The 27,741-nt window shown below is 45.7% G+C and overlaps 2 protein-coding genes and 1 non-coding gene across 4 annotated transcripts in view; 2 read left to right on the top strand and 1 right to left on the bottom strand.

The window, feature by feature from the left end:
- Nucleotides 1-13,192, bottom strand: part of LOC146189621 (uncharacterized) — a 38,834-nt gene extending 25,642 nt beyond the window's left edge. The window contains exon 1 of one of the 2 annotated variants that reach the window (XM_084604389.1): nucleotides 13,054-13,192. In XM_084604389.1, coding sequence (XP_084460515.1) covers nucleotides 13,054-13,087 — 34 coding nt within the window. In that variant the 5' untranslated portion in view covers nucleotides 13,088-13,192. The remainder of the gene's footprint in view (nucleotides 1-13,053) is intronic. The other variant, XM_084604388.1, reaches the window with a different exon arrangement.
- Nucleotides 13,193-19,145: 5,953 nt separating this feature from the next.
- TRNAM-CAU (transfer RNA methionine (anticodon CAU)) lies at nucleotides 19,146-19,218 on the top strand. Its single transcript has one exon. It is a non-coding gene; the product is annotated as a tRNA-Met (tRNA).
- Nucleotides 19,219-20,415: 1,197 nt separating this feature from the next.
- On the top strand, nucleotides 20,416-27,741 carry LOC146189623 (uncharacterized). Its single transcript, XM_084603300.1, has 5 exons — nucleotides 20,416-20,588; nucleotides 21,316-21,351; nucleotides 22,285-22,425; nucleotides 26,201-26,343; nucleotides 27,350-27,741. The coding sequence occupies exons 1-5, from the start codon at nucleotides 20,453-20,455 to the stop codon at nucleotides 27,458-27,460; spliced, it is 567 nt and encodes a 188-aa protein (XP_084459426.1). The 5' UTR covers nucleotides 20,416-20,452; the 3' UTR covers nucleotides 27,461-27,741.

Genomic DNA, 27,741 nt, shown 5'->3' on the forward strand with positions numbered 1-27,741 from the left:
TCGCAAAAACGTACATGCGACAGATCTGAGGAAATAGTCGTGGAGGTCACGTGAAGTGAGGCGATATTTGACGTCTCGGGGTGGAGGGGACCTGCAGAAGATTCTATTCGTATTCTCAAGACTACGCTTAATTAAGCTCCATGTGAAGTCACAAAAAGTCTGGGACGATTTTAAGATCTGGGATTCATTCATCAAAAGTCAAGGAGTAGCGGCTCGGTTTTCAAGATGTCTGTGAATATGGTAAACCGCTTACACTGAGAGCTATTTTACAAGGCTGAGAAGCAATCCTTGGAGCCTGGTTATACTATTGCCAAAGATGGTATCGGCAGGCAATAAAACTAGGAACTGCGCATGACTTCCAATCTGCACACTTCGCAAGCCATTTTCGTTGAAGACGTTGCCCCTTTCGCACTTTTGTCACAATCGCCGCAAGATGGCGCCCAGCACGTGATTGAGCTTTCCCGACACATATCGCGCATCCCTCTGCACACGGAAGTAGACAATAAATATATGGCCGTTTAAGTTAGCTTGATACACCACTTCCTTCAACCACTATGCGAATGTAAGCGTTTTCTTGCAATCAAATCCACAGTTAAATGAAACGAAGGTAAGTTTTTCAAGCTAACTGTCGATTTCTTAACTTAATTAAGCTACGAAGTTAGTGACATCACACAGAGACAAAAACAACACAGATGCTTTTTACGATGGCATACTACACGAAAAAAAGAAAGAAAACTGTGCTGACATCAACCTGGTTAACGGCGCAAATAATTAATCAATGTAGTGAAACGAGGAGAAGGATATAAAACGATTACATTCAAAATATGTTTAAAATTGGATAAAGAACAATGCTGAGAAAAAATGTGACATATTGACAGAGAAATTTACGACCATGTAGCGGAGAAACACATCTAAGTATACATGTGCATCGATGGAACCCATTCTCGAACAACATATTCAAACAAAAGAAGCCAGATGCATCAAAGATAGCTTATTTTTCGGCTATGAAAATATTTAAACAATTTGCTCAGGCGCTCATCTGATATGTATACATTTGAATGGAATACGTGTGTGTTGACAGACACACATCCGGGACTGAATAATCTGGCTGAACATTCGAATGCTTCCCTTCGGAAAAACACGTTTCCAGTTTGCACAAGGACTTTCGATGAAACAGCAGCAAACGCGGTGACGATTCCAGATTCTTCCCAGAGCCAAGACGCCGGATGTACCACGTCAGTCGCGAGCACACCTGCCGTTTCCACACGGAAGGGAAAGATATAGGAGCCAGAACCACGCGCAGTCTTCGCGGCCACAGCTGAGATCACACTCTACCTGTTATCTCTCTTGCTGGCTAAGGAAAAGGCAGGGTGTATTCTGAGTCACTCGTTCCCACACAGGCGTAGAGAGCTGAGAAATGGGTGCGAGGTCGTCACAAGGTTGGAGGTCAATGACGCGCTCGAGGTCTATCACTGGAATGCACATTAGTTGGCAGGCCGGCTAGGCGTTACAGCCGAGGAACTGAGCATTTCGTGAGTTTTCTCTGAGCATTATTCCTAAGCCATCGCTCTCAGTTAACAAAAGATGACCGCTATGTGCACGAGATAACTCTATTTTTAACGGGCTTAAACAATGAAGCGGTTCTTGTAGACTTTACCGCCGAGAGAAGACCGAATATTTCGTCTCTTTAGAGTTGAGGCTGTAGAACTGATGAGGACAAACTACGAAGTACCTGCGTTTTCTTTTTTTCCTCTTTGGTGAGTTTATTTATGGGGCCGCTATATACTGACGCGCAGCGGAACGTGCGCGCGAGTCTGCAGTTCATTGTGCACAGCGTAGACTGCTGCTACCATGCAGTGAATTAAATAAAAACTTATGTCACGAGAGAGAGAAGAGAGAGAGAGAAAGAAAAGAGTGAAGAGAGGAAATATTTTGAAAACATCGACACGCTATTACTCTGAGGGGAAGACAGAGGTCCGGGAGGTAGACAGGCAGGCGACAGCAAAGTAAATAAGTCGAAACAATAACATGGTGGCCATGAAATTGGGAAGTGATCTCTGTAAAGTCCCATGGTTAGCTCAGGTACTCGTAAGAGCAAGAAATGACCCATAACAATACTTGCTCTTACGGCAAGATACATCACTCCCCATTTTTTTTGTGTGTGTGTGTGCAACTTTGGCATATATCATTAGGATTTCGGTCCATGCCATTTGAGACAGCCGGCTCTCGCTTAAGTGCGAGAAAACTTCCAGCAAACGCCAGTCGCGAAGCCGGTGGGAGGCGCTTCCTGCGCGTATTGTGGACTGACGGCAGCACTTTCCTGTTTTTCCAACAGGCCCGCCGTATAATGCGGTGGGCCAACTGCGTTCGCGACACCCGCGCAGCCAAGTTGAACGTCGTCAGCTGCGCCGGCTGCCACAATGCAAAAATTCGCGTACACAAAGCCCAGAAAAAGCGCAGAGGTACTCCAAAAGACCAGTCGGCACCAAACGATTTTCACGTCTAGTGGGCGTCCTGAGGTGAACGACCGGAGAAGTTTTGTCTTGAACCGTATATTGCTAATCTTTTATGAGGTCTTAGCAAGTGTAAATCGCAGAGAGATATGCTCTGCATAACGGGTTTTGACGGAGAGTTTTGCTACGAACTGCAGGGTATAGTGAAAAGGCATGCAGTCCCACGAACCAATCTTATGATCAACGCACAAAAATGGATCGACCAAGTAAATTTTCAGTACGCTGTTTAGAATAAGGTCAGAGCGGTTAGCCGGACGCTAACCACACCTATAACCAACCCTTCGCCCTTTCATTGCAGCCTTCTGCGCATGTGTTCTTGCGCCCTGCTGTTCCCTCTCCTCCTAGCCGATATGTTTTGGCGGACTATAGCCCTTAAGGGAGCAATTACTAATTTGTCTTATCCCAATGCAGCCATACGGCCATAAAGGATTGCTGTACAGATTTTACAACGGCTTCGCAGTTAGGCATAGTTATTCCTGTCCGGCACAGTCACTCTATACTAACTGGGCTAACCAGGACGGCAAGAAGACGGCAGGGCAGGCACGACTTGACCAGACACTTGAAGCGGAAACAGAGTTAGTCCAGTTTGCTTTGTGTATTCAAGGTGGGGGCTGCGGGTATAGGTGGATGCGAAAGACCGCTTGTTCCCTTATTAATCCACTACAGTTTTGTAAACAACTCCGTCTTCGGGTACCGGGAGTCGGAACTGGCCATCCACAGTCGGATTCTGTCTCTCTAGGGGCTAAGAGGTCGGAGGAAGTATTTTAAGGCGAAATCATTTTTAACTCATGCTTTCTGAGGCCAGAAAGTGTGTCACACTGCATTTGTATCACACTGCAATCATGACTACGACTAATTATGACTATATCTATGACCAACCATTACTAGACTAATCAAACCATAACTATATCACGATTACTTATTCATAGTCCTAGTCGCAGTTATGCGCACTTACTCGTATAGTCATGGTTAGTCATAGTTGGTCATGCTTAGTCATAGTCATGGTTACAGTGTCTGACGCAATAACAGCTCAATGTAGATGGCGCCACTGACTGCGTCCACACCTATGTGAACACACCAAGTTTTGGCGGAACTCCGTGTACAGTGCACCCACCAAGTTTTGGCGGAACTCCGTGTACAGTGCACCGCGCCCGTAAAAAGACATTACCCCCCCCCCCCCCCCCCTCCCCCATATCAGAGGATGTTTTTCGGTCTAAATAGCCTCTAGAACTAAAACATAAAAGGAACTCGTTCTAGTGAGAAAAAAAAAGGTATAAAAAATATAACAATGCCAAGCCATCAGGATGCAGTAGCAGTGATAGTGGCACGGCAACCCATATAAATAGTGCGAAACGCCGTACGTTAGATAGAGACGCTTAAGCGACATTGCTGTGAGTGTTTTATAATGCGCTTGCGGCATTATGTGAAGCCGTGTCTACAACTCAAGCAGAGCTAGCGAGTAATTATAGAGTACATCGCTGTTAAATGCCGAAGTTTATCCGCTGTACCCCGACGCCGTTGCCTCAGCAACCGTCGTAAAACCTGACCCACCTCATTGTACCAAGGCGTCCTTTCCGAATGCCCACATTTTGAGGCAGTGATTATTACGCCGCTCCAATGCTTGGTAAATAAACACCAGCAAATAGGGTGGATGGCCGACCTATAGTTGATTCGTTGTTACAGAATACTGCAGCAGAGATGAACGGCAAATAAAATCAATAACAATCTGCCGTTGTTCGCTTCTGTTGTGGTATTCAACTAAAAGCGCCAGCGGGTTCACTACCGGAAAGCGAGGAAGCGGAGAAAGCTCAAACTGTTAGTTTTGCAGCATTGGGAATTAATGAAAAGGATGACAGTTTTTCGTGTGTCGAACTCCGGATTTACTAATACGTTTGGTTTTACACCTCACAGCTAATGTGGCATATACGGTATTACACAAGTCGCCAGTCGTCGGCCCACATACGTGTTCGTGGCAGACATGCTGTCTTTTCGTGCTGCTTCGTTGGATCCTGGATGCGACGCACCAGTTACAGATAAGTCCCGCTTCTGACGCACTTGCGAGTCGCGCCAGACGGATGAGGGGATCTCTTCCCCAGGGAGCACGTGTACATTCGGAAGAGGCGACATGTGCGCCTCAATAAGCGGACGTGCAGTGACGTCAATGCTGCTATTTATGTCTAGTTGCTTCTACTGAAATGACTTTCTTTTTTGTTTTTTGCTTTAGCAGGTAGCGGGTCGGACAGCTTTCTTTATCAGGAAGGCACCATGGGATCATTCAACTGGCCGTATTAGCTCGTAAGGAAATAGAGATTAGTCCTCTCAAATAGCTATCCAAAATCTCTACGACCATCTGAAAGCAATTTTATGTGGTCCACACGAGCGGGTTCATATATATATATATATATATATATATATATATATATATATATATATATATATATATATATATATATATTTATATACATGTGTGTGTGTGTGTGTGTGTGTGTGTGTGTGTGTGTGTGTGTGTGTGTGTGTGTGTGTGTGTGTGTGTGTGTGTGTGTGTGTGTGTGTGTGTGTGTGTGTGTGTGTGTGTGTGTGTGTGTGTGTGTGTGTGTGTGCAGGAGCTAGAACGCGGGCCGAGCGAAAGCGGCCTTGTCTTGTCTCTGAAGAGCCTTCGGTGCTAATAGAAGCAATGACTGTTAATCACTGCAAGCTTTCACTAAAACGTTCTAGATGACCGTGTTGTTGTCCATGACCATGAGAATTACATTGGGTCGCGCTGTACGTGTAACATACGGGCCCTCACCTCGTTAGCTTAGGTTATTCGCAGACCAGTGTTCGCTTACGTTATTGGGTTGCATTAGCAGTGTCCATGTGCCCGTCCTGTGCCGTTACTGTTTTTCTTTTTTTTTTTTTTTGTTGTTGTTGACATAGCGCTTTCAGCCAGTCTTGTTCGGTATACAACTTCTCAACGGCATGAGGAAGCTTTTTTTTTTTTTTTGTAGAAAAGAGGAATCACAGAGTGATGTCATCACCAACAAAGTCAGAAGTAACCTGAATACGTCAACTGCCAGACATCGGTCTCTTCTGCATATACCCACTCCAATGTTCGCTTGTACCGTTCACTACGATGAACACATCTGACGTCAGTCCCTGAAAACATGTGCTGAACGGAAGTGGCATGGTCTGATTGCACCACGGTGACGTCAAACACTGGAAACGAGTGTGTTGCTGCTTTACTCAACGCATACGTAACATTCATGTGTATGTCCGCATTGGCAGCCCTACATACGGTCTCTAAAAAACCGCAGCAAGCGTGGAAAGACAGACGATTCGTTTAGTCCACTTGGACATAGGATCACATATATTCCCCTGCCAAGATAGCCGGATGAAAGCCGCACCTATCGCCCTTTCATCGCAGCATCCCGCGCGTGCGCATTCTCGCCCCGCAATCACCCCATTTCCCTAATCAGTAGGTTCCCCTTATTCGGAAACTCGCTAGTGGCTCATTTCTGCTAAGATATGATACCAACATGGGGAGAGTATACCGTGGTCTATAGCCAACGTCTCCACCATGCCTGCTTACCGACGCTGCGAACTCTCGGAAAAACATATGCAAACTCCACCTTTGCGAGAAGAGAGCTGGGATGCTGCATGCGTGAGAGTGCTGGCATATCTCGCGTGCTCTTGTATCGTGTTACGTCGAGTGGCGGGACTTACGTAACCAACCTTCGCTCCACTTATCGCGCATCCGCCCTCACGAGAGCACATGTGTTCAGGAGGAAAAAAAGCGAAAGGAAGAAACCGACAGAGCCAGCGCCAATTCGGTGCATACGCGGCAGCGCTCGCCGAGTATTCAATACACATGGTGAGCGACCGCCAAAGTGCACATGCTGCGATCAGACCACGGGCGACCAAGCTTCTCGCGTACACATGTGTGCTCTATACACCCGCTTACCTGTGCTGCCTCAGTCCTTTGTACGTAACACACTCTGAGCGCATTACGTGTTTAGCGCTCGTCATGGCAACTCGCCCTGCGGTGGTTGCCTCGTGACAGGGTGTTCAGTGCAACCTTGTCGATGTCGGATTATAGCGAGTTGTGTCCCCACCTGCATGCGTTCTGTACGCGCTCTGCAGGAGCGCTTTAAAGTTTTTCGCACGAAATATGAAGAACAAAAAGGGGAAAAAAAGCGCGGGTACAAAGCGTACAGATATGAGGACGTGTACATGTGGCGTTTGAACCTTAAACCTAGCCCAATCTAACTATACCCTGAATTCACTCTTCAGTTTTCGTGTTTCGTGCTTTATAATCCAAGCAAACGTGAATAACCTGCCACCAAAATTTGAAGCGAAGCATGAAGTAATATGAAATTGTGATCAGCTTAATGTTGGCTTAGCCGCAAGGCTGAGCTTATATATAAATAGTTTTTTTTTTTTTTGGCACCGTGCAAGTAAAGGGATAAGGCTGTTAAAGCTAAGGTCACGTGCTTACGACAGCGCCCTCTGAGCCGTTCTGCGTACAGCGTTAGTCTAAAGTGAGGTCCAGATCGCCAGCACGGTGCAATAATTTCGTTAGAGCGCGGCGAAGTGCTTTGGCCAATAACGTGAGAACTGGTACTTAAATTAGTTTATGGCCGTAAACAGTTCTCGCGAGCGCCATGAATCTCTGTCCGTGGTTTAGAAAAGTTAACTTTATTCCACTTCCGTCCACACCGCGGTGCAGAAAAAGGCTGCAAAATGGGCTTCAAAGGCCCCTTTTGGTTTTATTTTTATTTCATTTTTTTTAGCGGTCGGCAATTGAGTTAGACAGTGTGCTGTTTGCTTCTCGTCGCTGATGTCAATCCATAATGGCTGGCAACATGTCCTTGATATCCTTGGAGAGCGCCATAAATACCGGTTACGGATCCCGAATTCGTGGAACAGTGTATGACGTCATTGATAGAGGAAAGGAAAAGCCGGCATCCACCGGGGGCATACACCGAAGTTTCACAGCCTCACGTGTAGCCTGTAAATTATAAAGCGAAAAAGTGCAGGCCCTGCTATAATTCTACAACAGTGGCTAAGAGTAGCAGTGATTGCACAGTGTGTCCGGTATGCCAGCGTAAGTGTCCGGTATGCAAGCGAACGTGTGTCCGGTATGCCAGCACAGGTGTCACGCTCTGCAATCAATGCTGCTCTCAGCTACTGTTGCAGGATTATAGCCACTGTCTCTCAATTTCGAGTCTTCATGAACCGCTAAGAAGCGATCAATATTTGACGCCTTCGCGGGAGCGGCCTTACTTAGAGTAGCAGTTCATTGTAGTCGACGAGGAAGCGAAACAGTTTGCTTCTCCAGAGTCAATCTTCGTAACTTGTGCTGAAAACATTAGGATTTCCGAAGGGAAAGCATGTAGAACGTTTGAAAACATATTTGCTAGTGCTTCTTTAACACAAAAGAAACATTAGAAAGAAAAAGGAACACAAATGAACAGGACTGACGCTAGAGTCCTGATTGACGTGCGCTGACTGACACGTCAGTCGTGTTCATATGTGTTCCTTTTTCTTTCTAATGTCCCTTGTGTGTTAAGCGCTAGCAAATATGATTTCAAATGCTTTCCGGCTCGCCCAAGTTTCCGCCTTATTATATGTAGAACGTGCCAGAAATCTCAGTTTGAAAGGACAGAGCGTACGACTCCTCCCAACCTTTGTTTTCCGTAAAAACCGATCACATCGCTCCTCAGGGTAAGTTGATACTTTTCCAGCACCGAAAGGCACATACCGTGATGAGAAAACTGCGCCCATAATTTTTTTTTCCGCCACTCGGTTCAAACTCGTGACGTTCACATTCAAAAGGAACGCGCCGGTAACAATTTGAAAGTGAATGGGGGTGCAGCCTAGCCTCTGGGATTCGGGCAAAAAAAAAAAAAAAAAGAAAAAGAAAAATCTTTGTTGACGCATCAGAGTGTAGTTGCAAATTTGCCCGATGATGGCGACACTAGTATTCAATTTTTTGTTTTGTTTTCTACCTTGAAAACTCATTTTTCAGTGAAAGTGAGGTCCCATTAATCAGAACGCGACAATCCACTGAGTGCTGCCAACTTATATGCGGCCTCAGAGACCCGTGAAAGATTCCAACAAATGTATAAATCTTGCTCTATGAATATGTATAAAACTTTCTTATATATGTGCAGATAAAAGTCCCGAATCAGGACAGACAACATGGAGGGTCGTTGGCAAGGGGCCCCTGATTTCTTTCTCTCGTTCGTCTCACTGCTGCAATCATGACAACTTATTTAGGTGACAGCGCAGACTTCCCAGTGCGGTTTAGCCATTTTAACGTCCTCCTTCCGAGACATGATTATGATTATGTGGTATGATATGCCGTTCGCCTCTATCAAGGTATGTGACCCAACTTGGAACGTGCGTGTATTTGTAACTTATCATAGCAAGAACAGACGTGTCACTTAATGACGATTGGAAACGCAACCTAACAACCCCAGTAGTGAGTTAGAGAAGTCATACCAGAGGCAATTGAATAGCTCACCGAAGTACATCTATCATCTCTGGCTTGGTTCACTGCTCAGCTTCACCCTTTACACGAGCCCATCAGTGCGGGGCGGAGAAAAATTAGCTCCGTTTCCAGATGACAAACAGAAAAGTGGTTGCCAGCTTTCCTCCGATGTGTCATACTACCGCCGTTTCGCCGAAAGGAGTGCTTCATAAGGACGACAATGTGAAGCCCTTGTGAAGCCTCACCGACTGGCTGAGCCACCTGTGCCGCGTACAGGGTGTGTAGCACAGCTTGCATGGTGCACATGTGTCGCGCATGCGGTGTTTGGTCTTACAATCGGCTGCTGTTGCCGAGGAAATACGAGTTTTTCTTTCTTTCTTTCTTTCTTTCTTTCTTTCTTTCTTTCTTTCTTTCTTTCTTTCTTTCTTTCTTTCTTTCTTTCTTTCTTTCTTTCTTTCTTTCTTTCTTTCTTTCTTTCTTTCTTTCTTTCTTTCTTTCTTTCTTTCTTTCTTTCTTTCTTTCTTTCTTTCTTTCTTTCTTTCTTTCTTTCTTTCTTTCTTTCTTTCTTTCTTTCTTTCTTTCTTTAAGGCATTCCTTATTTCCTAAGGCGTGACACCTCTGCTGACAACCTTCTGTCGGCCTTAAAAGCATCACGCGTTCCGTGGGGGCCGATGTTGCTGAAGTGATGGCCGACGTTCGCCGCAAGAACTTCGTTGTCGAGCTCGAAAACGAAATCTATATATATATATATATATATATATATATATATATATATATATATATATATATATATATATATATATATATATATATAAAACCTTCATTTCAGCTGCTGCTCGAGCGCACCACTCGTCATGCGCCAGCAAATATGTAGTCAGCCTTTACCTCATGATTTGTGTCACTTTACCCATCTACCTATTTGGGTAAAACAGTTTAAATCACTGCGACGGGCAGAAAAAAAAAATTCCTTTAACTTTGAATTAAAATACCGGTGCTTTTTTAGAAGGTCCAAAACTATTTTGAAAAGGCAACTGATTTTAGATTAATTTTAGCCCTGGAACTAAATTGGGGCTACGGCGTGCACGAAGGTTCGAAATGCTTCAACGTGCGCTGACATCGCACAGCACACGGACGCTACTTCGTTTCGCCTCCATCGAAACGAAGTGGCGTCCGTGTGCTGTGCGATGTCAGCGCACGTTAAAGATCCCCAGGTGGTCGAAATTGCTCCGGAGCCCTCAACCAACGTTACGACGGCTCCTCTTTCTCTCTCTCCCCTTTCATTCCCACCTTCCTTCCGTCCCTTACGGCGCGGTTCAGGCGTCCACAGAGCAAATGTGACAGATACTTCGCCTTTCCCTTCCTGTGAACCAATTATTATTCAGTTTAGTTCGCTAACTGACTAAATTCGTAGATTCACTTTTTAAATTTTCATTTTAGGGGGTATGTTGCATTTGTAGAACTGTAGCCCGTCCTCCAGATATAGTAAACGATTTTCATAGAAAAAAAAAAAAAAAGATGTAGCGGGCGTTACAAGGCCGATAAATGTCACCTTGATAGGCAGACTTGATACGATATGCTTTACTATTGGATTACGTTAACACAGCGATGACAGAGCTGTCGTCATTGTCACATTAAAGAAACGTCGAGGACACGCTATGACGACAGACTACGAAAAATGAAGAACATCAGAACCCCCCCCACCATTTATTCGCCGATCACTCACTCGCAAGTGGAGCAGGTGGGCGGTACTGCCAACAACTCTGAGCATATCTGCATCCGTTGTCTGCCGCTGTTACTGCAGCAACCAGAAAAACAGGAAGTACTCGTAAAATCGCACGCGATGCATCAAAACTCGGCATTGCCTGGTTATAAGTGAGGAAGAGAAAAGAACGACCATTTCTACAGCCGGACTCGCCATGGAAATTAAACACATCTCTGGTTCTTTTTCAGGCGACGAGGAGTTGGGACAAAAGCCACGCTTATTGGGCTTTTGTCGAATTTATACTAACCTCCAAATGGCTGTACACTCACAAAGGGGAGTTATACAGCTACTCACAAATACGTGGTCAAACGAGCAAGGAGCGAAACGAGGTAGGAAGGAAAAAAAAATGAGAACATTAAAAGGAGAATTAAGAACCAACTAAAAATAAATTGGACCTTCGAAAACGAAACCTTTTAGCTCAATAACAAATTTTTCATATCATCATCATTCCGACCTGAGAGGTGACTTCTCTTTGTGGCCTGGCTATTTGCATGAAGTGCGCAGCGAAGTTATATAATAAACGGCTCATGCGCGATGGAAAATTGAAAAAAAAAAAAAAAAAAAAACAGTTTAAACACATGCCCAGGAACAGGGCTCTGACAAGTGTGCAGTGCTGACTCTTGCGTATTATTTGTAAATGCGTACCCGTCCGTAGACTGAGGGGAAACATTTGCTTCTTGCTGCTAAACAAGAGGTTATGGGTTCGAATCCTGGTCTAGGCAGACACATTTTGACGATATGGCGAAATGCAATAGTGTCTGTGTACTGTCATTACGAAGTACATCGAAGAGATACCGAGAAGGACTTTACCCAAAGTTTGTCCTTAGTAAAAATAAACTCGTGAGTCTCATGCTTATACTTGTTCGGCAGCAAAGCTGAATGTACTGGAAAAAAAAAAAAAGGAAAATAAAAATGGAGAATTTCTTTCCCCTGTCACGGGATTGAAACTCGTTGAGGCTAGAATGTAAAGACTCCGAGATCGCCGCCTAGAAATTAATAGTGGTATAGCCTTGCATCATGGATCCGCGAGGGAAATACTGTATTTACGTTCGCGTAAGTAGGCCCGCGAAAACGGATAATGGTTTCGGTATATGCATTTCGTTTTTTTTTTCTTTTTTTTTTGTGTCCCTTTAAGACACATAAAAGCTCCACTTTCATGAACGTAGAGTCAATGTGATTCCGTAATCTACATATCGTTTCAGGTTAAACTAAATTTCTCCCCCAGTTTCTATAATCCAGAGGGTAACATTCACGTCGTGAAGCTATTCACTGAGGGAGTTCCTTATAACCTTAGCATGGATGATTGCAAGTAAAAGGAGTAATTTAAGCACATTTTGACACTGCACTTGCTGTACTACGTATTTATAGGTGATGATAATGCCCCCCGAAATTTAATGCATATGTATCTAAATTCGTTCTGCTCCCTTACCGATGGGGCCGCATATTTTAAGATAGCGAACCTAAACGCATAATAATCCGAAAGATATATAATGTAAGGCGCAGCTCCCTGAGCTAAGGTCTCTGACTCCATTGGGGTTTTGTTATCCTGTCAGAGTGAACGTTCTCATAACCATGAACACCGGCCCAAACCAAGAAGAAAACGCAACGTCAACGCGTGACAAAAAAATAAAAATAAAATAAATGCAGTCGTCTGCAGTGTGAATGGGCCCTTTTGTGCAATCACCCGAAGGGCGTCTCAAGCATTTCATGAGACGCCCGGAGAATATGCGTACCGCTATTGTCACGATGCATGCTGTACTGAGCAGGAACGCAGAGCGCGTTGGCGCAGTTATTACATACGTTGGGGCCATTTTTTTTTTTACCCTACACCAGCTACACTAGTGTACCTAAAAACAATTGGAGGCATAGGAGATTTTCTACTCTGGTGTAGCTGGTGTATGTTATTAGCATTTTACTAAACGTAGGCTGACGAGATTGTACGAAGTGTTAGGCAGAGAGAGAAAATGGAATTGTAAAGGGTATTTCGATACGCAGAAAAGCACGGGCCTGCTTTTTTTTTCTCTTTTCTTTTCTTTGTTTTTTCCTTTTCTTTCCTTTATTTTTGTATTTTTTTTAATTACAGGGTGGACATGAACAGCAGCTACGGCCGGAAAGGAGTCAGACGGGACGTAGCAATCAGAACGTTTGGTGGGACCGAATCGCTACGAGAGCTCAAGTCCGAGTCAATTGAATATCTACGATTTGCTGTTGTGCTTAGATGTAGCCGGCTGATTTGATGCGTTTATGAGACGACAGCTGAGAAGCTGTGCTCACAAAAAAGAAAAAAAAAAGTCAGCTATACTTACATGCTGTTGCGGTCACTGTCTTGGTCGCTGCCATAGTCGTGGTCCAGACAATCACGGTGGACGGAGATTCTTCGTGGGCGGTCTCAGATGATCACTTCACGCAGCTGGTTGTCAACAGTCGGCGAGCGAAAGTGTCATCACTGGGGCTTGTCGCACGAAACGAGCAGACGAGCACAGAAACACGCCACCACGGCGCTAGGCATGACGAGGAAATAAAAGCGATCGCTGTTAAAACTCCACTCTCTCTCCACACACAGCCGTGGCGTCGCAGAGTTCCAGTCCGCAAGCGATTTAAAGCGAAATACGCGCACACACTGCAGTAATCGGCCAGCAAAATCTCCCGGAACCGAATCGGAAACGTCGTTTCGCCAGGCGAAACAACGCCGTTCTGTCCCAAGAAAAGCGCCGAGGCGGGTGTTTACAGCACGACAACAAAGTTCGCTGTCGGCAGTAAAAACTCCGGCGACACTGAAAAACGGGCGCGGGCAAATAACAGACTAGCAGCGGGTGTAACAGAAACAAAGAGCTTGCTGAAACCACCGTCTGCTGCGCACAGCGTCGCTGTTGCAGACGACGCCCGACCAAACCGGCTGTACAAAGTGGAGGCTTGGTTGATGAGTGGCCTGCGTGATTCGAGCGGCGCAATTGGTCGGGAGGAGGTCACGTGATAGAAGCAGGTGGCAGATGACGTCACGCGACGGTTTTGCGTCATGGCGGAGGTAGCTAGCGAAGAGCAGTATGAGAACACGCGCAATCATCGCGGTGCAAAGCATGCGGGCGGAGGTCTGCCCCCTGTGCGTATTTCTCTCTTTAGAGATGTGAACGTGCGTATGCTAGCGACCTTAACGTAAAAACAACCTTGACTGCTCTGTCTCTGCGTGCAGGCTCCAAAGCACGAGCGGAATTATTCGCCCCAGTGACACCTCGGACGTCAGCGGGTGGCGGCGCGAACTTCCGCTTCCTATGCATCCGGATATCGGCTTCCTCTATTTTATTCTCTCTTGTCGATTTGCGTGGTTTATTTTTTTTAATGTGCCCTTGAGAGTGGTGCCGGTAGGCGTTTCGCGTTATACATAAGGCTGCACAGCGGAAGGCCAAATGGAATCCACTGACGTAAACGGACGCTGAAAGTTAAGCCCGCATTCCACAACGCATTCACCCACCCGTAGTCTTTTTTGTTTTGTGTTTTACATCATCATCAAGGCATTAGCATCAAGGACGAACTGAATGTTGCATGACCGCAATTAGCGACCAGAGACCTATACCTCCATGTGTTTGACATACTTTTCGTGCCAGAATTTAGGAAAAGCACATAGCCATGCAGAGCTCAGTGGCACTTCAAAAATCATCACGTTCACTCCATAGCTTGAGACGGCATCCAACGCACTACTGCGGGTTAACCGTAAGCCAGAAAGAGTAACCATAAATAAAGCTTGGCTTCATGGGAGGGAGGGAGAGGTGATCAGCAGGTCTCACTGTATGTGATTTTTGATGATGAAGTTGTGAATAATTAAATGTAAAATAAATTGCGGTGTTTATGACGTCCCGAAACGGCCCATATGGGTCACGAGGAGCGCCGTAGTGGAGGCATCTAGATCAATTTAGACCACTATCGTGGAATGCACGGGCGTCTTTTGTACTTCGCAAAATCAATTTTGTTGCACCATTTGGTACACAGAAGGACTCAATGCGGAGCAACATATATCGGACTTTTTAGGAGATATGATAATCTGAACATTCATGAGATCGAGGCTTCGTTTGTTCTTGGCGGCTCTCCATGGATCGTGATTGGCTCATTGAAAGTTTGCGACTTCCCTGATCAGAAAGCGACATCACCTAAACACCCCACTGCATCGCGACTCGGCGTTGTGCAGAGAAGTCGGAAGTGGTCGTATCAATGACCCAGAGGTTTTTCTAGACCCATCCTATTCGAAAGTAAACGCGGTGGCAGCTTTAAAGCAAAGAAGAAAGTTAAAACCAAAGTGATTTTTCCGCTTACTCTGTTAAGGTTATTTTCTTTTTTTTTTTTTTCCCGGGCACTCTGCGTTGGGAGCGACTGTCAGTACAACAGTGTTCGTAGGTTTCACAGCCTATTTCTCTTCGTGAGACTCCGACCCGATGCTCCAGTTGTCTCATATGCAGAACACCTCCTTGCGGTTTTAAGTAAATGAACGTTGATTTCTGACTGCCACTGCGGTACGCCCTTAATGACACGTGTTTCTCGTGTAAGAATAGGGTAACCGAACATAGACCTTTATGTCACCACTCTGAGAGCACAGCAAAAGAATGTAAGCCTGCTCTTTGTTAGAGCATTTATGCAGATAAAGAGCCACCACCTGCATGGTGAATCGGCTGCGTATAGGAGCTGATCCTAGCAGAGACTGAATAACCGCGATGAGCTTGATATGTTTTCGGTCTTTTAAATCTGGGCGTACCTATCACCGAGATCTCGACTGCTCTGTTTTCGGTGGCTCACTGTATGTTAGAAGCCCTCGTTGTCCATGTCGGCTACTAACTCGTCCCCACCCACAATCATTGATTCATCTCCACTGAGCAATGATGCCTCGCTGGGTGGGTGAGCCGGCCCGCGCGTGAAGCCATGGTCGACCGTTTCCTCCACGCTGCAGATGGCCTCCTTCGGTTGACGCGGTCCATTTAGAAATTCTGGCGCCGGAGAAGACATGCTCTTCTCATGGAGACAGTAGCACTTGGAAGATGCGGCCGCCTTCGAGGAATGTAACTATACGTTATTGGGAGGACGCTAAAGCTTCGCCTTTAAGAGTAGACGCGATAGCGCATTTGCACCGCCACTTATTTCCACGAGGAACAGCAAAGGGAGCCGGCAAATAGGAGTCATTAACGCTGTTTAAAGACAGAGCATAAGTGTCCACCCTATTTTCTAGACCACCGTCTAAGGCGGCGGTAACTTTCCAGCGGAGCGAGCTGTATACACTACTACGTAAAACTGCGTAAAGAGACCGAGCTAAAATGATACACCAGATCGAACAACGTCTTTTTTCTTTTTTTTTTTTTTTTTTTGTAAAGAGTAGGAGTTGTTTGTACCATGAAACCTCGTATTATAGTTACCCCCTATCACGATACTTTATCTTTTAGTGCGAAATAACTCATCCAGCCGTACCTTTCTCCTCGTTCAGGCGTTCGCTGTCTGTCCAGTTAATCTTCAGGCAGTTAAAAAGACACTAGAGCTTCGAGCTAGAGCATCTACGGAGCGCCTGCTCCAACTTGCAATCCACAACGCTGTACAGGAGCTGACTGAGGCTCACATAACAAATCAAATTGATGTAGGCTGTCGGTGACCAGCGCCGACAAGGAAGTCCCACACACCTCAAGCTCACGCTTCTCCCCACCGTCGAAAGCAGAGTGGACATCCCGGTGGCGCGGGAAAATACTTTTATAGTTTAGCCGCTCCCCAAAAACATGTATTGGGAGTATATATATATATATATATATATATATATATATATATATATATATATATATATATATATATATATATATATATATATATATATATATATATATATATATATATATATATATATATATAATCAGGGAAGGCGTGAAGCCAGGTCAAGTTTTATACAAAACTATTGATGCGAAAATATTTCCTGCCTTATGAGTGGCGTTTTACACGAGTTGTCACACCATGGCGTGTCCTCACAGGCTGTCAATCACCAATAATTATGACTAATTAAGTAATTAAACATTCGAAAAACAAGTTAGTCCACCCCACGCATCAAACCACCACCCATGTATTCCCCAGACGAGGGCGTTAACCAATTACGATACGTCGACTTTCTGAGCGCGAAACCATAATTATCCTTGTCTAGCGTAAAGACGCCGGAAGACTGAGGGAAAGGACAAATCAGTGCCAGTAAGTAAAGAAAAAAAAAGAAGAAAAAATAATATAAATTAAGTGCAGTAAAGAGAATGCATAACAAGTAGATAAGTAAAGATGAAATACTAAAGATAAATGGAAATTTGTAAAGGAAAATACTGATAAAAAAGTAAAGTGGAAGAAAAGTAAAGTTGTACACGTCGGAAAAACAATAAAGCGCAGGACGAGCTCGTAATGGAACTGCCGTAAATTTCCGAGAAAGCACCCCCCCTCAGCTCAAGAGAGAAATCAAACACAATTTGAGGGGGAATTTTCTTGGTTGAACACAGGTATTCAAAATGGCGACTGAAGAAGACGGCAGCCACAGAAAGTATGCAGTGCAGTCGGCACTGCTTTAGCAAAACATATTTTACGAAGACTGTTTGTTGCGACCTTTTACTGTCAAAACTATCGAGATGTCTTTCCGAATCCGACTCAAAAACGAGGTAACGCTTTCGTTCCTCAGCTTTTCACTAAAGAGATTTAGCTTACCGTGATCCGCGATCCGCCACCGTGACTCTCTACAGCGCGTGGGCGGGGCGCTCAAGCTGAAAGCTGATTGGTCCCGACGCGGCAGATCTGTGTGCCGACATCCAGTATGTGGCGCCATCTATCGGCGTCAAGGGGGGTCTGGGCATGCGCAGTGGTACGCGCGGTGGCGGATCACGGTAGAAGATCGCAGATCACGGTAAGCTAAAACTCTCTACTGTCTTCGAGACCACGGTACCAATCTCGCCCAGCCCCTCGTGCAGCTCGTCAGCCTGGCGTTGTACATTTGGTCTTATTTACAGACTTTTTGAGATCTAGCTCGAAATCCCGATACGTTAAGTCACGCTCTTGCCACTGCAACCTGTGCCACTGTAAGGCTTCTGTTTTCTTTTTTTTTCTTTTTGCACGACGTACAAACCCACAGTGCACGCAAAACTTCGACTGTCCTCATTGAGCAGTAAATGGCAGACGGGTAAAATGGACAAGAAATGGCTTGGATACGTGCGTGCAATCAACGACGAAAAAAAATCGATTTCTTTTTTTTTTTTTCACAGCCTGCAGCGGGAAAGTGGGGGAAGTGAGATCCGCAGAAAGGGGAGGGGAGGGGTGCGCATCATACAGATTCAAATTTCGCCTTCATCGAAACGCCGAAACGGCTGCATCGGCGCTGTGAGCGAAAAATCACAAGCATGCCTTTGGCAGGTGGTAGTTGGCAGGCGGCATAGCCGACCGCTGATTGGTTGGCGGGTCTTATGATGTCACTAGTCGCGCGGGATTGGTTTCTTCCTGCCACCCGTTCGGTTGCATTGGTTGTTCTTGTTGTTTTTTTTTCTTCTGTCAATATAGTTACCCGCGATACATTAGTGGTGCAGGAGGAGTCTGTCTTTGGACTCCATTTTACCTTATGTCAATGCAGTTATTGCAGCAGGGTTACTACCTCGCTTTATAAATAGTCTGTCTATCGCGTTCCTACACCTAAGCAAGTGTAATAAAAGAAATTACCGCCTCTTTCATAATCGAGACTGTTTCTCGCTACGGCGTGTAGCTCGCAAAGCGATCGCTTTATGTGAGGAGACTTAATTCCTACCTATCCTTGCATCAGGCTCCATTGCTGCCACGCGCGGAGAATGCGTACAAGCATGGCAAAATTTGGGGCTGGCCAACCTAAATTTGGACGTCAGCACGGGGTTGATCATAGTCGAATTAGGCTGGGTATCAATTTTTGCCAAATTTAGACGCAGTTAAATTTTCGGGGGTGGGCCACCAAATTTTGGGGGGGAGCCACTTAATTTTGGAGGAGACCGCTGAATGAGGTCGAATTTCGGGAGCCCAGAGGGTGAAATTTTGGGAGTATCCCATCTAAATCTGGAGGTCACCACTGAATCGGCCATACTCAATTCAGGTTGGACATAAATTTTATCAAATTCGGACGAGGTCAAATTTCGTGGGCCATGCTGGGGGCCAAATTTTGAGATGTGAACAGATACTCTCTGGGACATGTCGTTTCGTTCAATGTCGTTAAATCTCGTTAAATGCCCGGATAAGTCCATTTCAGTGCTCTGGTGTTGGCTCTCGGCTCAAGGTCATCCCAAGGTCACTGACAGCAGGATCTAAAGGAATTTCATAGAAAAACAATCTGAGAAAAAAAGAAAAAAACTGACGTTCCCACCCTATGTTCAGGCCTGTTGCACAACCGGCGACATCCGCCTCGGTAGCGCAGTAGGCAGCGCGTCAGTCTCATAATCTGAAGGTCGTGAGTTCGATCCTCACCCGGGGCAAGGCGGTTAGTTCTTTTTTTTTTCCTGCATTCAGCTCGCGTTCAATTACGCGATCGGTAAGGTGCGAGTATTTTTCCGTGTAGAAAGCTGTTTCGAAAAATTTTGCCTTGTTTTCTTGGTCACCACCCGCTTCAACAACACAACAGACTTTCATTTGCGCTAGTGTACAAACAAGTGTACACTGGGCTAGTAATCGCCAAACCCATCTGAGCTACGGCATTTAAGACAATGATTCAATGAACAGTAAGGTAATAGCCAGTAATTGCAGAAACCGCCATCGGGTCAAAATTCTTCCATACATTGCCAAGAGGTATGACGGGAAACTTTCGAAAATGAATTCCAAGAGGAGAAACAAATTAGCAAGGTTTAAACTAAGGTTAAACCGAATTAGACGTGCGAAAGCACGTTTTAATTTGGTTAGTTGTTAGTCTTTTTTTTTTTTTTTTGCTCTAAGTTTCCTTTTGGTTCTAGGATACACACATTAGGCAACGTGTTCACGTTTACGGCATCTTCTAGATGAGAAATTCCACCAATGCTTTCTGGAAAACACACTTCGCACGCTAGCGGCCCTAGTGGTTGGCGTTAGTAGTGTTGCCCTTTAGCGTGTTGCGTTCGATACACCTCTCACTGCTTTCACTCCTCAACCGCGCCTGTCTGTCGATGAAAGCAGCATTGCGCTTCAAAGATCGGCTGTGGGAGCGCTTAACAAAAGCTGCTTTATCTAATCGGTGCTCACACAGAACCCCCCCCCCCCCCCCCCCCCCCCCCTTCCTATCTGGCTTCTCTCTAACGACCTTTCCGTTTCAATCTTATCAAAGGCAAAAACAATGGACGAGAGAAGAAGAAAAAAAAAAAAGGCGTTGTGCGCCTGTGGAAGTTCCGTACAGTACTACGGAGGCCAAGACCATTCTCTATGCATATAGGTGGTGAGCTAGTCTTTTCCTTCTCCATTTCTGCGTTTCTTCTGTCTCACAGCGAATGACCATGCATTTGCCTCTTACTTGACAAGCAGGGACGCGAAATAGACTCGTCCAGTCATGGCCTCTCCTTCACGCAGGCATGCTGTATTTTATCTCGGAACAGCGAGGGTGACATTTTTAGCGTCCGCAGTAATCGCCTCTACTGCACGTTATTTAAAGGAGGCGGAGCGTAAGCTTTGCTTAGGCCACGTTGCATTCAAGAGGAGTACGCCGGGCAACACCTGACTACAGAAAGTGTAGCGCGCACGGAGAGCATGTGCCTGCGACTACAAGTCATGGCATCGTCGGTGATTTGTTCCTCCGCTGTGCGAGGATTTATTTCGGGGTTTATTTTCGTCGTCACCTGTCTACTGTGTGTCACGGATGCCGCAGAAAAGCCACCAAGCCAAGGTGAGATTACGGGGACATGCGTAGACGAGAACAATACTGTAGCTTGCTTTGGTGGAATCTGACCTACCTGAGCAACGTTCCTGGCCACGTGGCGCGCTGCGCGGGAGTGCTTTCGGCCACAGAGAGCTTTAATGCAAGAGCGTAAAGGCCCCGTTCGCTAAAAAAAAAAATGCGGTGTCAGCGTTGTCGTGACGTTGGAACGAAAAATCGCGAGGGCGCCTCAGGCAGGTGATATGACCGTCACTGATTGGTCGGCAGGTTGTATGACGTCATGATATGACTGAGTAGGAGTACGAAAGCAGTAGCGGTATTAAAAAGAACAGCGAGTAGCAAAGTGTGTGCATTCTAACGAAGATCAGCAAAGGAGCCACAGACTGCATACATTTTGGCGCTGTCATGTATACTTTTAAAGACGAAGCTTAAGTGTCCACCCATTTTATTTAGATGTCAACCAAGATGTCAACGCACGACACTTTTGCATTACATCTCCATCGAAATGCGGTTGCCGCAACCACGATCAGATCCGCCACCTCGGGTCAAGTTCAGCAGCAGGAGATCGTAGATACTGCGCCACTTCGGTGCACTGCACAGAAAAAAAGGTAGCAGTTTGTTGTGAACAGTGTGGCCATTGACGACCTGCCTAGGTGCCTCTCCTTCGCAGCCATTGCAAGTTGCTGAAATTGTGTCTGTGCCACTTCTCCTTCCTAATACGAATTCTCGATTGCAGGCCTCCAGTGCGATGGGTGTGTGGCTATCCTGCAAGGTAAGTCAAGCAGTGTCTTGAAAATGTACGAAACGCGCCAATTTCAATAAATGTACTTACTAAATAACGTGTTGTTGCCCGCTAACCTTATGCAAACACAGAATACCCACCGCATGCTAGCGCGAGTTCGGAGCGCCGTATTTAACAAGCAAATGCTAACGTCTTTGCCAAGGCTATGATTGACGAAAGCGAAAAGACGCTGAAAACATGTTGGAGGTCAAAAACCTGGCTCTCAGACGAGTCCAGCGTAATGAGAAGCATGTTTCAACGTTTAAACCATTTCCCCATATCAAGCGGGGGAAGTTCGGGCGTTCGTTCTGTTTACATGTGACCTCATTGCTTATAGGAAAACTGATTTAGAAAGTAATGGATAGCCTGCCAAAGTTTCGTAATGAAAGTCAAACACCAACAACCGTCGCTGACCGTGGCAGTGATACATAATGGTTTAGTCGGCGCCTCAGTGGCTGCTGTATGGTGAACATCATAACGAAAAAAAAAAAATAAAGAAAAATGACGGAGCACATTCTGCTGCCGGTTCATAGCTTGACACGTATCCTGCTCACATGAGTTGTTGTGGCACAGTTTAGCTAACCGTTATTGTGTTACAGTAGTAGGCAGCTAACGCCAGAGGGTATATGGTATGTCTTAACAGCAGCACGTAGTACATATCGGTATGCGAAAACGCTTTGGCGGAGGGCTTGAGCATAAAGCGATATGCGATTCGCTGCCGTGACCACTTCCACCATAGACGTTAACTGCCCATGAGACGCATGCGTATGCACAGTTAGTGGTTCACGTGCGCAGTTGGCCCCTCTCGCGCGCATGCGCAGACAACGTCTTGCAAAAGCGGATCGGAGATCGCGCTGTGTGGAAATGTTCGCTGTACCAATCGGCTCATATACTTTCACCTTTGCTTCGTTGCCTCCTGGGCAGAGCTGCACCCGAAGCTGTCTCAAAGCCAAGGACGTAAGCGACTCATCGAGGGCGTACTCAAGGGAATATGCAACTCCGAAAACTTCGTCGTGTACAGGCACAGCCCTCCGAAGATGCTCAAGGCCTGTAACTACATTCTAGGTGAGCGAAGCTGTGTCCACATAGTATGATATATCGATTGATATTGGGGTTATGGTCGCAGGGCTGATATTAGAGTTATAGTCGATGACGTTTCGGATAGAGGGAAATTGCCAGACCGGCTGAATTTCGTGCATATTGTGTATTGCTATTATGCCTTGGATAATACGGACCTGAGTACCTCCAACCGCACGGCACAAGACCGAACCTGACACGGCTAAATTAATGTTGAAAATTTGATTTTACGAACGCTATGCACCCCTTCTGTTTGATAACCCCTTCGGCTGACACAATTTGAATGCTTTTAGCTGTCTCAATAAATAAATAAATAAATAAATAAATAAATAAATAAATAAATAAATAAATAAATAACCCCCCGTCCATTAATTCATCTACGGAATAATTGAAGATGTCGCACACAAATGTAGGATATATATCTACGAGTTAAAATTCCCTTGCCTCTCGGAAGCAAAAGAATAAGGTAAGGAAGCAAAAAAGCGAGGAAGAAAGGACTAGGGATCGAAGGTTAGAGTTAAGTCATGCCAAGTTACTCTAGCATCTCTATAGCAGCTCTAGCAGCGGCATATGTGACAATTTTGGGGCTATTGCAACCACACCAAACTAAGCACAACGGGTAAAGACAATTGCCATATAGGGTCTAGTTCTCAACACAAAATGTCATACGGGTTTTTGTTGTTTTTTTCCACCGCAGCTACTTAAGATCGAGGTAAAAGAAAATAAAGATCGAGCTTAGTTCTGATAAGGTGGAGAGAGAAGAGAATAAAAATTGTAGTTTAGGGGCTAAACTTTAGTACATACACGGCCATGAGTGGCTATAGTGAAAACTGAGGAAGGCGAAGCGATCGCCGGTTTTACTGAACTATATGTAAAACACTGCAGTTGCCTCATCAGCAGCAACGGCAAATTGAAACGTCGCAAGAAATGTATTGGCAGTCGCGTAAAATGCGAGACGTGGAAACTATTGCTGTGCCAGTTCTTCGTGTATGTTACGGAGCGAAAGCTTTCTGGTGCAAAAAGCTCGCGCTTGGTGTGCGATCCGAGAGGCTCATAACCTAGCAACAATTCATTCCTTCGGCCTGAACGGTTCGTGAGATAGCGAAAAATAGTACGCTCATCTGAAGAGGAGCCTTTCTGACAGAAAGAGCGGCACAGAGTACGTACTTGTACAAAGTTATCTTGCTGAGGCCCGTACAAACACATGGCACGGGGAATGTCAATTTCCGCCTATGCTCACTCCGCACGATAAGCTGGTATGAAATGAAGATACGTGGAAGCATTGCAGCTCATTAGCCCGAAGAGAGGCACAATATTTCCTTGAGGTGCTTTGGAATATCCCACCTACAATCTATTTTTATTTTTTTTTCTTTGGAAAGGCAGTGGCGTATGTGGGATTTAAATGGTCGAGAGATGGGCTAGTTGGTGGGCAGTGAAGCCCAGTAAAATCCATTTAATTCTTGTCACAGGACCAATTAACAGAAAGAAAAGTATGCAGGTATATGTAATGCATGCATGACAGTCTGGACTCTGAAGTTGCCTTGGTTGTTTGCAGGCAGAGGCAAGTACATGAGCAAAGAGACATACGGGGAAGACCTTGTGTGATTGATAGCCATGTGTGGGTCGACACGACCATTGCTTTCTCCCATGACATGTAGCGGACTTTGTCTATTTTTATCATGAGCTGTTTCTTGCAACCTATACACATCGTTATGTGCTCTCTTTGATAGACCAATCAATTAATAGAATTTCAGCTCTTGGGCTCGGCATAAGCTATGAAAGCTTGGGCTGAAATGCATTACACATTAACCGAGCCGATGAAAGTAAGCATAGTATGCATAGGCACTATTGACTTTTAGCCTAGCTGGGATTGCATTCGGCAGAAATATGATACAAACAACATGGACAAACTTGTATGTTCGTTTGATCGATTCAGGTCGAATACGTTTGAGCTGATTGCGTATACGACGTGTGATATGTTCGACCCTTAACTACGTGTCTCAAGAGAGTGCTCGTTATTTTTAATGTCCGCCAGCTTAATTGTCTTAAACAGAAGCTGGAAAGACTGGTTTGGACTTTTACTTGATCGTAACCGAACGCAACACAGATGGCATCACGGGCACGAGGGCACTGACACTCAAATCATTAATTTTTAATCTAAGCAAACAAGCTTAGATGCTACGGGAAACATGCGCACGCAGTCGCAAACGTGATTGAAGCACACTTTTGCAGGGATCGGTAGATTAGGAAAAAGTGTGAACAAGCTTCCCTTTTTTTTTTATAACTCACAACCCGTTGAGTACAACCCGTTGATCAATCACATATTCGGCGGCTACTATAAGAGAAAGAGAGGAGAGCTATAACCTATCGGTGTCCGGAGATGTCAGCTGGAAACAATATAGGTATACTGTATGGCAGAGGCATGCTCGTATCTCCTCGAGGCTGGCAGGCTTCAAACGGGGCGCAAGTGTCTGGTCGTAGGCCATCTGCCAACTACCACTGCTTGTGTATTTTTTGAGGCTGCGGGGCTTCAAACGGTCGACGCCGATATCGCCGGACAATTTTTGCCGACATGGGATTACTAACGCTCTCGCGTTACAATATTCCACCAAGAAAAATTTTGCATCACAACATATTGTCACAACTCAAGCCCCAAGGAGCCGTGAAAGCATGCGCAGGCAAGAACCCGAGAATCAGGTCGGCTTCCAGCACTGATATGAGTCCAGCCCCATAGCGCTTGCCGAGCCAACAGCCGTTTCGTCGTCGTTATCCCCAACAAACTGGATTCCAAGGGAAGGAAAGCGTAGCAGGGGGCGGCAGAAAGTTAGGTGGGCGGAGGAGGTTAAGAAGTTCGCGAGGGTCAAGTGGATGCAGCTAGCACATGACCGGGTTAAGTGAAGAAATATGGGAGAGGCCTTCGCCCTGCAGTGGGTATAGTCAGGCTGATGATGATGATGATGATGATCCCCAAGCGCAGTGACCGCGTGGTGCTAGGCACGTGGCAATATTTACTTCGTGAGAGCCGTGGTTCGTTTTCCTGCTCTCAAGATAAAAAGTGCGCGGCAACGCTGATTTTTCGCACTTCCATCGAATGCTTCACTGCTCATACACCGTAGGTAATGTTGCACAGAACTGATCCACAATAGTAAGGGCCTTCATGGCGCCCTTTGTGGTACGACGCACTATCAGTGAAACATCATAAGTGGCGCTGTCGCATGCGAGGATTCACTGCATGAACTACGAAGTGAGCAATACGCAGTTTCGCCGATGTAGATGAAATGAACTGAGGTGAACGCGTGGGCACTGGAATAGCGAGGCTATAAGGCAAGCCGCTTTCGAGAAAGAAATGAAAAAGATAACTACGCGCCAATCAGAGTCTGAAGCAGCGTGCAGCTATGCCTGTGCCCGGCTCGTTCGACGATGCATGGGCCGATCACCGCCGTCAAAGCATGCTGTCGCAAAACTCTGGTAAATGAAACCGAAACTATGCTGTCCGAATATATTTAGGCGACGGAGCTACCGGAAGTTTCCATCCAGGCGATTGCGCGAGATGGTGTGCTGAAAAGCCCGAGGAATATTTTGCCCGATATCTTGTTGGGTCAGACGCCATTCGGAAGCCCTTACGAACTAAACGGTGCGAACGGCACCGAAAGAATTCAATCTAACAAGCGCCCTGCTCCATGCACTAGTACTGTCGTCGGCCGCGACCACGCCAGCAGCCGAATTAGCAACGGCCGATTTAACGATGCTTTCTTCATCGCAGACAACTACAAGGATGAACTGTCCTCCAGCTTACATAACTTCTACAAGAAGTACAAGGTGAAAGACAACCTCAAGCTCCAGGCGGAGTTCTGTGACGAGACCATCAAGGTGTGCCTGCCGGGGCAGCGGGACACGGACATCACGGTAAGGAGAGTGATGTGGGCAAGGATTAAGTTACAACGTGCACTTGGAAGGAACCCCGCCAGGATAAATATGTTGACAACCGGACATTTTATGAGCATAACACTGAATTTTGACCACGTTTCGATGCTGTATGTTAAAGAACCAGGGTCAAAGTTTTGATAAATGGGGAAGGTTGGAGCAGGCTACCCAGCTATTGATGATGACAATGATGGTCTGTTACACCTTCTTTTGCAAGCATGTGGCTTTTAAAAGGATAGTAAGTACACAGATACATGCATAATACAGAACGTTAAGTGCAAGTTTATTGTGGTTCTCACGAACTGTATAGTTGTAAAACTTTTTTGCCCTTGCTTTATGCCGGATGTCAAAAGAGTCAGCGCGTGAAACAGGCATGCATTTTGGAACACATTTCATTGCAGGAGACCGAAATAAAGAAGAACTGTCTGAATATGTGCGACTAAAAAAAAAACCATGCAGACATGATGTCTTTGCCGCTTTGTCGAGCGTCAGGGATCCTGTTATCATCGTGGACATACATGCACTGTTCATATACGTCGTTCCAACGTTTCAACTGCAGGTGACACCAACAATGTCGTTTTTCCGTTCTGCAACCTGTTATTCGGAGCAGTGTCTTCCACTGAAGTTTTATTTCCCTGCACTTGGAGGAGACCGAGCTAGCAAACAAACGAACTTTGAAACATTCCCGTGTCCCCCTCTATTCGTCGTGCACTTAACTTTGCTTGGACCATCTGCAGGACAATAAACTTCATTAACATTGCAACCTTCTTGCATCCCATTCGACTTGTATTCACCCAATTTTTGTGACCTCATATGTTTCCTTCTCTTTAATTTTTTAAAAGTCAACTGCCTTCTGCACACTTCTCTCACAACCCTTCTCTCCCAAAAGCCTTTGTAAGCGCCGAGTAGAATCATAGCGCTTTTTAAACGCTGCCTAAATCATTTCTTCCCGTAATTGATGAGCTTCTCTCTCCATACGTCATTTCAGATGAACCCAGTTGGCATGAGCGTCGACGAAGCCAACAAGAAGCTGGCCGATGACTTCAACTTCAAGCAGGAGATTATCTCTGAGCCTGACATTGACCGGGACGAGCTGTGACGTCCGAGTTGACAGCTACGTCTCAAACGGGAGCAGACATTCATGACGATATAGGCGGCAATGCTGGGATGTAACCTGTGCACAAGACAGGGTCCCACATATGCACACGTCTGCCGCAGGTGCACTGCGAAGATCCGAGTGTGCGGCACAAAATTGCTCTTGATTGGATATGCTCATATGGCTGGTTAGAGAATTCATGGAGTTTTACACAAGCGCAAATGTGCTTATGAAACAAACAAAACTCCAATAAACGCATTTTACGACACTGCCAAGTGCATGCA

Source organism: Amblyomma maculatum, chromosome 5 (genome assembly GCF_055883805.1).
Source record: "Amblyomma maculatum isolate TAMU_Amacu chromosome 5, ASM5588380v1, whole genome shotgun sequence".
Taxonomy (NCBI): domain Eukaryota; kingdom Metazoa; phylum Arthropoda; class Arachnida; order Ixodida; family Ixodidae; genus Amblyomma; species Amblyomma maculatum.

Excerpts from the sequence above, each read along its gene's own strand:
- LOC146189623 (XM_084603300.1), top strand. The coding sequence starts at position 20,453 with ATGTGCCTGCGACTACAAGTCATGGCATCGTCGGTGATTTGTTCCTCC. Across the intron at positions 21,352-22,284 it reads GTGTGTGGCTATCCTGCAAG|AGCTGCACCCGAAGCTGTCT; the intron begins GTAAGTCAAGCA and ends CCTCCTGGGCAG. Across the intron at positions 26,344-27,349 it reads AGCGGGACACGGACATCACG|ATGAACCCAGTTGGCATGAG; the intron begins GTAAGGAGAGTG and ends ACGTCATTTCAG.